Here is a 12,555-nt window from a genome sequence, read left to right on the forward strand (position 1 = left end):
CTGTGAGAGGCAGCAAAACATCCTTTCATTTTTTAGTTACAGTTTACTAATAAAACTCTCCACAGTATGAACAGTGGTTACATGAGCCTCAAAACCAGACACAACTCAGCCCTGAGCAGAGTGAGCGTCCTCTACTGACCAATCAGACTGCAGTGTTCACAGCTCCACCTTTCAGTACCAGATCTATGTGCTAGGTACCCCAACAGAGGGGGGACCAAACATGGGGACGCTAAGGAATGGGTCCATTGGTACCATACGCAACTTTTCACTGTGGGAACAGAAAAAATGTGCACCAAACTGAACTGAATCACTCCATACTGTTCGGTGGAAACAGGGCTATTGATTCCAGATATTGCAAAAGAGGACATCGAGATTCTTCTAATTTATATTCACATTTTGGATGGTTAAATCATACATGCACAAACAGATACATGCCCTTTGTTATATCTTTTTGTTTTACTCCTCCACTGAATTTTCAACACTTGTGATTTTTCAAATATGTAAAAAACACAGTCACTGCAGAATGAAGATTTTTATTTATGTCGCTGCCTTTAAATAATGATCCTTCACTACAGCTGGTGGTCACTATTTGTTTGAGTCTGTGGTCCAACAAAATGACACCAAACATGTTTTTGACAAAGGGGAAATTAATTTTGTTTTACCTAATATGCGAGAATTTTTCTCGTTGGAACACTTTCTGTGAAATTAAAATAACACTGAGGTACTGTAAGCCTTTTAAGTTGAACATAACCAGCTATTCCACCAACTATTAACAGCCACAAGTCTGCCGTTGCCAGGAAGATCTACATCTGGTCTACCTTGCTCAGCCTGCTGCCAAAATGACATGACCCACAGATGAGAGGCAGAAAACAGATGGATAAAACTTTAATGATCCCAGAGGAATAATTCACGAGCTCCTCAGCAGGGCATAACGTCATTAAAATGAGCATTTTACAGCTGCTACATTAAAGCGGTCAACACATTAATGCATCAACAATCATAATTCTGTAATGTAATAAACAGTTCTGAAATCAACCATTTGAGACTTGCCAGTGAACAGAAATCATGTTAATCTGTAACTGCTGGATGTGGAAATAAGTGTTTGCTAACAGTCAACACTGTGTTCACAGCTTGTTTCTGCTGAAAACAAGTCACACAAAAGTTTAAATAACATTTTCACTGAAAACAGATTTCATTTATTATTAACTGAAATATCTGATCTTGCAGTAAAATATCTGCTTGTATTGACTACAACATAATAAACTGTTTGTTCACTTACATTTAATGAAATCCATGATCTTCCCTAAACCTTAACCAAAATGCTTTTGTTGCCTAAACCTGACCACAGATGGGACTGAGGATGTGAAACCCAGTCTCTGCTGTCAAAGCCCTGCCCTTTAGTAAATCTGCTTTCACTCTCAACATGAACCTTCACATTTATACTTGATGAATAATGAAGAGCAGTAACCACAGAAATACTGCTGAGCTCATTTGAGTTTAGTTAGAAAGTAAAGTAAGAAAGAACTTGCTCAGTGTGCTGCTTGAAATAAGATCTGATTATCAGTGAAATAGAATAAACAAACAGTGAAGCAGCATTGAAGCTGTCGTTGAGGCTTGGTGGTGGCTCGACACTGTATGAGACACTTTATCTTGGTTAGAGGCATCAGACTGCACGGGAGATCTCTTCTGTTTTGACCTGGAAATACACCAAGAACTGGAACACAAACAGTATTCAAACCTTTATTGAAGCAAAAGTAGCATTATCACACTGGGAAAATACAACATTACAAACACAAGTCTTGCTTTCATAACGACTGAAGTAAAAATGAACACAAGTGTCATCAGAAAATGTCCTTTAGTATCACAAGTTTAAGAACTCATTCTGCAGAATGAACCCTTTCAGAGCCTTTTATCAAACAGTGTATTATTGGATGTGATTAATGATTACTAATGGATCATTTCAACTCATCAAACATTTTAAATTTAAAATCTTAAACTGCAAAGTAATCAGTAACTACAGCTGATAAATGAATACAGTGTGGTCACTAAGTACAAGTCTAAAGTATGATAACATGGAAATCCATGGCTTCACAGTACAGTGCCTGTACTTTAGTACTTTGTAGCTTTGATTCAGACAAAGAAGAAGAGACAGGAGAAGAGGATAAAGGAAGCCACTTTTAGTGATGCTATAACATTGCACAGTCCAACTTAAAGGTCCAGTGTGTAGGATTTAGGAGGATAAATCAGCACAAATGAAATATAATATAATAAGTATGTTTTCTGTAGTGTATAATCAGCTGAAAATCAGAATCCTCGTGTTCTTGTTCCCTCAGAATGAGCTGTTTGTATCTACATAGGGAGCAGGTCCTCGTCTACAGAGATCACCATGTTGCACCGCCATGTTTCTACAGTAGCCCAGAACGGTCAAACCAAACACTGACTCTAGATAGTCATTCGCTTTTTCTCATCACCGTAGTTTGCCTCTCCAAGACAAGCTGAGCAGCATGGTAAAAACACAGACTTGTAACATGAAACGGTTTAAATCAGCTGGTCTGTTTGTTTAGGAGAAGAAAAGAGCTCAGCAGATAATTTGGCTCCTGATAAAAACCTCCTGAACAATGAACACTGAAGGAATTCTAAGTTCACACTTGGCACATGGTAGAAGTTTCAGCTAGTTGCAATCGGAAACCATCACTGCTAATGTCCCTAAATCCAAACAGTGCTCCTTTATTACACTTACTAATGTGTAACAAGCATATTATTCCAAATAGTAGATATAAATGTCTCATTCTAAAGTAACAAAACACAGTGATTCTTATTTTCAGGCGATCACACACTACAGAAAACATACTTATTATATTCAATTCAATTTCTGATGATATATCCCTCTAAATCCTACACACTGGACCTTTGAATTATTTAAGCTTAATTTGCTTTACTTTTCCTAATAAGGTGACAGCATGATAAAAATACATATTTCCACATAATTCTTTAAAATATTCTGAAACATTACAGTGAGACAACAACACATTTTCTGGATGCAGTATTACTCTCAAATAAAGAAAGAGAGTTAAAATAGATTTTAAAGATTATTAGAAACACCAAAGCTCATCTCTTTTAAAGCTGTTTTTTCCAATGGAGTTGCCTTCAGTTAAATCTCATCTTTAAGTGTCTTAATTTACAGTATCTTACATTATAAAGTGTATTTATTTTAATCTAACCTGATTTATAAATTGTCCGAACATATTGAAAACCGTCTGTTATAGTTTCCAACAGCCCAAACAGATAAATTCTTATGTTTTGTTTTAATCAACCAACAGTCTAAAGCTCAAAGATAATAAATATATGATCATATATGACAAAGAAAATGATCAATTTCATATCTGAGGAGCTGGAACCAGCAAATATTTGGCATTTAAACTTAAAGGTGAAACAGTAAGATAAAAAACTCACATAAATAATTTTAGGGAAATTACTTAAAGTTTGTATCCCTGATAAGGTGACAGCATGAGAAGAACACATATGATTATTTTCCATATCACTCATTTGTAAATATATTTTAAAGATTCCACAAAACATTAAAGCTGATTTTTTTTTTTACTTTCCTTGAGTCAAATCTTATTATTAGATATCTTTACTTATTTTTTCTTAAAGTATTTTCATTGAAAAATGTCAGAAAATAATAACAAAGTCTGTTCTAATTTCCAACAGCCCTAACAAATAATTTCTTATGTTTTGTTTTGTCAACCAATAGTCTAAGATATTAAATTTATGATCATATATGACAAAGAAAAGCATCAAATCTTATATTTAAGAACTTGGAATCAGCTGATAACTGATAAATGAATTGTCAAAATAGTTGCGACTGATGGATTAATCAGCTAATTGTTGCAGATCTATTCTGACCCATTACATGAAGACTTTAAGGAAAGAAATCCACTTTTCTCTGATGAAACCAAACACAACAATTCAGCCTTAAAGCTCATCCTTTTTGGTCTTCTTCTTCTTCTTCTCTTCCTTGTGGAAGACTTTTCCATCTGGCTGCTTCCTCCAGCTCAGTTTGATGTTGTCACCCAGCCCCTGGTCCTTCAGCTTCTGTTTGAGCTGAGACACAAAACTCCTCATCATTCTCATCACTCACATACACAGATTACATTCTGCATTCTTATTTATATTGGACTCATCTGGAAACTCAATTTTAGGAGCACTCTGCTTCATATATACTTGTTTTTCCTAAGGTGGTGCCGACCTGTTGGTCTGTTGTAGATTTGTCTTCTCTTGTAAACTCTCTGTCTTTTCTCAGATTGCTGGATTGTATTTGTACAGTTTCCTGCTGCATTTGGTGGCAGATAGTGAAGTTTCTGCTGACTGTTGATTCTTCATTAGTCACACATCAATAGGCCTGCAGAGTGGCACTAACACACTACTTCTGCACATATGGATTGGCACAATGCTCAAGTCATGTCCTGTATGTGACCAAAGTATTGTAATGTATATCATGTATATAGCTTCTGAATGTCATTTATTAAATCTTCTTATTTTACTGTATTTATGATTTTAAATAGCTCTTTATCTGTTTCCTCCTCAGTCTGTTTCTTGTACTGCTGCAATGTGGATTTCCTCTCTGGGGATCAATAAAGTTGTATTTTTTTATTTGCTTTTAGAGTCAATTGATTGGTTTTGAATCAAATTAGAAAACACGATTTACCTTCTTCAAGGTGTCCTCCATCACAGCAGGGTCATTCGGATCCAGAGAGGAGTCCTGTGTGTGAAACTTCAGTCTGAACACTTGTTTTGTCGTAGCTGTGGAAACATTTCAGAATTTCATCAGTTGAAACACTAACAGGGAAAATGTGGTAGTTACATCCTCCATCTGTTGCATATTTTCAGCATTAAGTCGACACAAACTGATCATCTGCAGCTGATCACCACTGCTGCTCACTTTACAAACAACTCCATAAAAATGATCAGCATCATGAGGGTTAAAATTTATTGTCCGGGACTTGATCACAACAACAATCTGTCCTTTAACGCTGAGAAAACAAAAGAGCTCATCACTGACTTCAGAAAAATGAAAACTGTTCAGCCACCTGTTTCAAATTAAAAGCCTCTTATATCCTTGGCTGAGAGAATCCCTCCATTTTCTAAATAGGCTTTTATTCTGAAACATTTGTCAGAACTTCCTGTGGAAGATACAGTAGCTTGCTAGTTTACGTATGGTGCTTCAAATGTAGCTCCTGCCACCTGCTGAGGATTTTAGGTGACTACAACAACATGTCGGCTGGCACATGAACACACACACAGTGACTCAAATAATAGTCAAAGAAATAAAAACAGGACAAGAAAAACCAGATGACATCACACACGCCATGAAAGATGGCCGGGGATAATTGGTGAGTACCAGCATGTCGCGTGTACTAGGCATAATGCAAGTCCTGAGTCTGAAATATGTCTGTCAGCGAGTCCTACGCCACCTATTTAGACCCCACCATAGACAATGGCAGCATTTCTCCGACCACGTAGCGAGTCACAAGCTCCATGGCCAGGATGAGCTGCATGTGTAAGTGATGTGAATATTGTGATAAGAGTATTTGTGAATATTTGATAGAATTGTAGCAAAAATGTTTGTGGATTTGGCCATATTTACATTAGAAACATGACTGCAGCAGTAACATACAGTTACAGAACTCACCTGATTCAGGCTGTGTCTCACTGGAAGTGGTGAGGTAGTGAGGTGGTGTGCTGAATCCAGCCGTGCTGCTGCTTGTTGTCTGACTTGTAGCTGTATTCAAACATACAGTACATCCATACTGTTACACCACTGCTTTAAGTCTGTTGTGTCATTCTACTTCATATAAAGTGAAGCACTGTACAAATAGACTTTATTTTATTTGACCTACATTTACTGTAATTAGTAACAAGGTTAAACTGGAACATTCAATAGTAATAATAATGACATTATAATAATAATATTAATAATGATATTTGTTATGGAATTTTAGGGTATCTTTCTTGGGTATGATAGTTTCTAAAGGATTCAAATTTGAAATAAGTCATCAACCATCTATATGTGCTTAAAATAGCTGCTGAAATTAGCAAGGGTTCTTTTTTAATATGTTTTTGGGGGCATTTTGCCTTAAGCTGACAGGACAGTTGAGCGTGAAAGGGGGAGAGAGACAGAGGGAGTGACATGCAGCAAGGTGCCACAGGCCGGAGTCGAACCTGTGCCGCTGCGGCAAAAGCCATATGGGACGCCTGCTCTATCCACTAAACCACCAACATCCCATCACAGGCAATTCTGCTTGCTAAATTTCATATGCCGCCTCTCTTCCCTTGGCAGCTTTAGCGCTGTTCATTTTTTTCACAAAATCTATGCTCATATTGGCTGTAGGCATTCATGAGCACCTCCAGTTCCACAGGTGTAAAATAAGTTGGAACCAGATACTCAGAGTTTCCCAGCTCAGGGTAAGTCAAGTCAGAGTTCAGGATTAGACTCGGAGTTTGTTGAACCTCCTACCTGGAATACCCCTCTGGTCTCTGAACACCAGGTGTGTCATCAAAACAGACACTTGACTTTCTGAGGTGTGTGAGGAAACACAGCATGTCAACAAAAACCCTCATCTACTTCTACCAGTCCAAAATAGGAAGCACCTTGACTGGATGCATACTGGTATGGTTTGGCAGCATAACAGCACAGGATCATAAACACCTGATGAGGATGGTGAAAATAGCGTCAATAATCATAGGATCACCATTACATCAGATACAGGACATGTACACCACCTGCTGGAGGAAGAAAGCACTTTGTATTTTAAAGGACACTAGTCACCCAGCACACAGCCTTTTCTCTTATCTTCACTCAGGGAAGCATCTGCAGAGCATCAGAGCTCCAACCTCCCGCCTCACAGATAGTTTTTACCCCCAGGCGGTCAGACTACTGAACAGGAGCACTTAAAGACTGTGGATGCTGTGGATTATTTATATATGTTTATTATATGCTGCTGTTATATGTTGCTGTATAATTCGAAATACAATTTGAATTACAGCTGCTGCGCAGCAATGGTCAGGGCTGGGCAATTTTAGGCAAAATTAGGCAATTCTGAGCAACACACACACTAAAACAAAGCATATCACAACATAGAAGTTACATCATATAATTATGGCATGCCCTTCAAATTGTGGATGAGTGGCTGAAGTGATCAGACTCCACTCCCTGCCAGCTCGTCTGCTGTAGCCTACCTGAGTGCCGACATGGCACAGCGGGGCTTGCCTGCTGCGTGGGTACGGTCTGGGGCAACCAACATCACTCACTTCACTAACTTCAACACCTGGTCCACTGCTGCTTCCACACAACTTACTGCCTACCAGCTTCTAGCTAATCAGCTACTAGCCACTGCTAATATACTACCCGGACAACTCTCATCTGCTGTCACGTCTCATCTCCCCCTTGGATTATCACTCCTGCTACTCCAGGCTACTATTCCACCAACTTCTCGCCCACTCACCTACACTCCTGCTGACCTTCACCATCTCAACAACAACCACCATCTCCCTGCTGCTACTGCCACCGCAGCTAGCAACGCTGGGATCCTTCGCCGGCGCCGCTACATCCACCGAGGTTCTGCTACCAACACTTCCCTGATGGCTCACCTATCCCCTCACTCTGGACTAACTCCCCCCCCCCCCACCCCCCCCTCCTCAAACTCAACAGTGACAAAACAGAGCTCCTCTTCATAGGCACCAAATCCACTCTCAACAAAACTGGACCCATCTCACTCACTATCGACACCTCGACCATCACCCCCTCCCCCCTGGCACACAATCTCGACGTTATCCTGGACCCCACCCTCTCCTTCGATCACCATGTCAGCTCCATCGTCAAGACCTCCTACTTCCACCTTCTCCGCATCGCCAAAATCAGACACTGCCTCTCTCCCCCTGCTGCTGAATCCCTCATCCACGCCTTCATCTCCTCCTGCCTCGACTATTGCAACTCCCTCCTCACTGGCATCACCTCCCATTCCCTCCATAGACTCCAAATGGTTCAAAACTCTGCTGCCCGCCTCCTTACCCACACCCGGTCCCGTGAACACATCACTCCCGTTCTCCACTCCCTCCACTGGCTCCCCATCAAACAACGCATCAACTTTAAAATCCTCCTCCTTATTTTCAAAGCTCTTCACCACCTGGCCCCCCCCCTACCTGTCTGACCTCCTCATCCCCCACCGCCCCTCCCGAGCCCTCCGATCTTCCTACATTCTCACCCTGACTGCACCAACATCCAGACTGAAAACCTTCGGCGACAGAGCCTTCTCCAGAACAGCACCCCGACTATGGAACTCCCTCCCCCAACCTGTTTGCCACGCTCCCTCACTTCCCATATTCAAATCCCGCCTGAAAACCTACCTCTTCTCCCAAGCCTTCGACCTCCCCTACCCCTAACCACCTCCACCCCACTGACTGTTCCTATACCGCCTGTGTTACATCCCATCATTTATTTTGTTCACTATGTTGTCTTCTGCTTGTTCCCCCATCTGTCACTACCCCTTTTGTGTTACTATGTAAGCGTCTTTGGGTCATTGAAAAGTGCTATACAAATTAAATGTATTATTATTTATTATTATTAATATACAAAGGAAAGAAAAAACTCATGAACAAGAAAGTAAGAATAACATTAACTGCTAGCAATTATGAACAAACTGGCCTGATATGGCTTAAAGCTAAATATTATCCATGGTGACAAAGATGAAAACATTTTTTAAAATGTAAAAGTAGCTATTGGATAGATTCTGCATATTGACTGATAGCTAAGCCAAATTAACTGGGAAAAGAGACAAGGGATAACAGGGAAGTGTTGATAGAGTATTTGTCTCTCCACGAAACTGCCTGGATCATAATTATTTTAACCTTAGTAGTCTCTAATCCACATAGCATGATGCCTGAACATAGGACTTTCACATTAGAATGTCCGTTCTGCCTGTTCACAGTTCACTGAGCTAATTGGCAAGTGACAGTTCATGTGTGGCTTCACAAATTGAATAAGCCAAGCATCAGGGTGCCAGACAGTAGCCATCCATGCCATGGAAAAGCACATTTCAAAGTGAAAGTTCCAAAGCCGTAGCATATATGGTTGATTTGTTATGAATTTTCAAAGTTTTGAAATTTAGAGGCTGCTGTAGCGCCACCATCAGGACTATTGGCTTGTGTTTCCAGTTGAGGACATCTGGCATGGGACTGGACCTTTATGAAAAGTGTGGCTAGATTTCTCATATGGAAATGTTACACGAGCTGAGGCTTGAACTCACAATCTTCAACACCAAGAACCATCCTCTATCTCGCTGTGCTAACTGGCAAACAGAAACGTCACATGTAGCTTCACAAATTGACTAAGCCAGTCACCTGTGTGCAAGACAGCAGCTGTTAGTGTGTAAAGGCAGATTTCAAACGGCTGTCAAAAATTCAGTTATTAAGACAAAAATCTGAAAATACACATATTGCATGTAGACAGCATGGAGATGTTGGTAATTTGTTTTTAACAATGATTTATTGGCTCCATAAGTGAAAAACTGATGTTTAAAAATGCTATTTTTGCATTGACTCCAATTGTTCCAATGACAGCGAAATTCAAAATGCTGTAAAAAATTCAGTTTGAGATAAATTTCTGATATTTTCCAAACATGACTCCAAAATTTTGTCATTTTTTTTAAATGAACATTGAAAATGTATTTTGCAAGAATTTGCAAGTATATGTTTACAATGCCATTTACAGTCAAACATTTTGATGCACTGTAGGCTCACTGTTTGATAAATAAAATTGAAATTGATTGAATTGATAAATCAAAAATCTGTGTGGATCATTTGTGTAGGACAGTCTGAAGATGCTCTGTAGCAAGTTTGGTGTCAATTGAGCAAAAATTGTTGGAGGAGATAGGTTTAAGAAGTGTACAAAGGTTTCTTCAGTATTGGGGCTACAGTTTGGTGAAAGTTGCAAATCTGTAGTACATATGGTTGATTTGTTGTGAATTTTCAAAATTTTAAACATTAGAGGCTTGCTGTAGCGCCACCATCAGGACTATTGGCCTGTTTTTGCAGTGGCGGCAATCTGGCATGGGACTGGACCTTTGTGCAAAGTTTGGTGATTTTTCGCGCATGGGAAGTAGGATTTCCTCGGAAGAAGAAGAAGAACATGCAGGATAACAATAGGCCTAAGCTGCCCGGACCCTAATAACAGGTCAGAACTCACATGTGCTGTAGCAAATGAACGCTGTCCTGGTGTCACAGAACCAGTCCCCCCATTGTCCGCGGAAGCGGGAGTAGTCAAAGTATGCAGCCACACAATGCTGATTCTCTCCACTGTTTTCAGGTTGCCACGGTAGCCAGTGCCTAAATGAGGAGCTACTTCCATCCGACCACTTCCAGGAGTCTCTGAAGAGGCCGATCCAGACACGTTCTCCTGCAGGTATCAGCTCCTGTACCTTCTGGTTCTCTGTCATGTTCCTCACACTGGTCAGGTCTGTGTAGTTTACTCTGCAGTGGCTCTGGGCCTCAGTCCATGTCATGGATTTGTTGATGAGGATAAATGTCACATCCGACCCTGAAAATAGAGCACAGTGAGGCGCTGTGTAGAGGCACTGTAACATACAGCCTCCCATCCATGCCTCTCTGTGGTACTTTTCAAACCATTATATAATATTGATAAACTAATGAATATGTAATAATAACAAAGTAAAACATTATCATCTTAACAAATAAAATACATTAATAACAGTATTTCTGAACCATCTCTCTACATTCATAAAAACGTCCTTAAAATCACCAAAAATAGACACAAACAATATATTGTTTTTAAATATGGATATTTTTCTCAGTTATTAAACACACAGACACACACACACTGTAGTGTAATACTTACTATAGTGTTCGTACTGTACCTTTAAACTGACCTTTAAAAGATACGTGTTGAAGCAATATAATCTGTGCAACTGACAAATTACAAATTAATATTTCATGTATTCTTATGACACACACACACTCATTGAGCACTTAAGCATTGTGGTGGAGAAGTACCTAGGACTCACTGTGAATCAGTTCTAAAAATAGCATGAGGATGGGTTCAGAAAACACTAGTGGAAAGTTAGGGGAATTGCAGTTTGTCCTGATATGACCCTAGAGGGGGAAGGACTAAAAAAGTGCTGAGTCAGCAGAAATGTGACACCTTTATGATCAGCGCCCAGTGGAAAAGTTTAAGGAAAAGAGATGACTCAGCAGAAATTGTACGATAAAAGAGCGAGCGCAAACAAAGAAATTTCAGTCTTGCTCCGGAGCTTGACTCATTGAGTTGTGATGTGTTTGTTGCCTGCGAGCACATTAAACTCAGTTGCATCTGATTCTTCGTGTCTCCAGTGATTTTTTGACCTCTGAGTATTTGAGTTTTTGATATCTAATGGAAGACAAAGAAAGTCCGTTTGAGAAGAGAAGAGCGAGGTCGCGAGCTTTCTGGCACGACTCGGGACCTTGACTTTTTTGCTTCAACAACATACACACACACACACACACACACACACACACACTGTGTGCACGTGAACATACAAGTGTGCAGTCTGTCCATATCAGCCCTCTGTGATGTCATCAGGAGACACACTGAGCTGTTTTACTGTTTCCATTTGTTCTGTCTTATTCTCAGCCTGTCAGTCACCTTTAAAGCACTTTGAACTGCTCTCACCTGTATGAAAGGTGCTACAAATAAAGTTGGTTTGATGGATTGACTGATACTACAGAGGCCCAAATAATGAAAACAAAGAGGCAAAGAGAAGCAGAGAAGGAAAACTTCACTAGTTCATATTCTCACCTCTGACATATGAGCAGACGACCTTAAGCCTGTTACTACAGTGGGTGTCGTTCCATAGTCCATCCTCATCCATCGCTGTGCAGTGTGCTGCACTGTTAATATTGCTTGGTTCTCCAGCCCTCCATCGTCTGAACTCTGTCTCCCCGTGTTTGTAGAAACTTGTGTCTGACAGTGACCACCTCCAGCTGTCCGTGTCTCTGTACAGTCCAATCCAGGTCCACTAAAAGCAATATTTGACAGTGAGATAAAGAATTAGAGCTCGCTCTAGCTTTTGTTCAAGGCAACATTTTTACATAAACTTGCCATTAACAGTCTTGATGCTGCCTGTCAGTCTGATCCTCCACCACTTTATTACAGGATTTTACAGCTGAGAGATTCAATGTGTAAAACTCTTAAAGGACAGGTTCACAAAATTGAAGTCTGTCTTCAAACAACATTCAGGAGCTCATATGAACAGTGAAACAAGTTTTGCCTCCTGTAATCATTCCTGCTGTTCATACTGGACATTAAGAGATCCTCATATTGGACTTTCAGTGTAAGTGATGCTGTTGCAACTCATAATGAAATAATTTCAATGTACGCGATAACAGTTTTGTAATAACACTGGTGTCATGTAAGATTAGAAGAGTTTCTTTGCTCTAAGAAACAAGGAGAGTACTCTTTTCTTTAAATGATCACATCATACACTGAATTAATGACATTATTCA

General features: G+C 40.0%; 1 protein-coding gene across 1 annotated transcript in view; it reads right to left on the reverse strand.

The window, feature by feature from the left end:
• Positions 1 to 1,732: 1,732 nt before the first annotated feature.
• Positions 1,733 to 12,555, reverse strand: part of LOC125892360 (macrophage mannose receptor 1-like) — a 189,683-nt gene continuing 178,860 nt past the window's right edge. Inside the window, exons 10-14 of the mRNA XM_049582331.1 lie at positions 11,849 to 12,068; positions 10,244 to 10,594; positions 5,693 to 5,782; positions 4,709 to 4,803; positions 1,733 to 4,104 (exon numbers count right to left, since the gene is read on the reverse strand). Coding sequence (XP_049438288.1) covers positions 3,976 to 4,104; positions 4,709 to 4,803; positions 5,693 to 5,782; positions 10,244 to 10,594; positions 11,849 to 12,068 — 885 coding nt within the window. The 3' untranslated portion in view covers positions 1,733 to 3,975. The remainder of the gene's footprint in view (positions 4,105 to 4,708; positions 4,804 to 5,692; positions 5,783 to 10,243; positions 10,595 to 11,848; positions 12,069 to 12,555) is intronic.

This window comes from Epinephelus fuscoguttatus, linkage group LG7 (assembly GCF_011397635.1).
Source record: "Epinephelus fuscoguttatus linkage group LG7, E.fuscoguttatus.final_Chr_v1".
Taxonomy (NCBI): Eukaryota; Metazoa; Chordata; class Actinopteri; order Perciformes; family Serranidae; genus Epinephelus; species Epinephelus fuscoguttatus.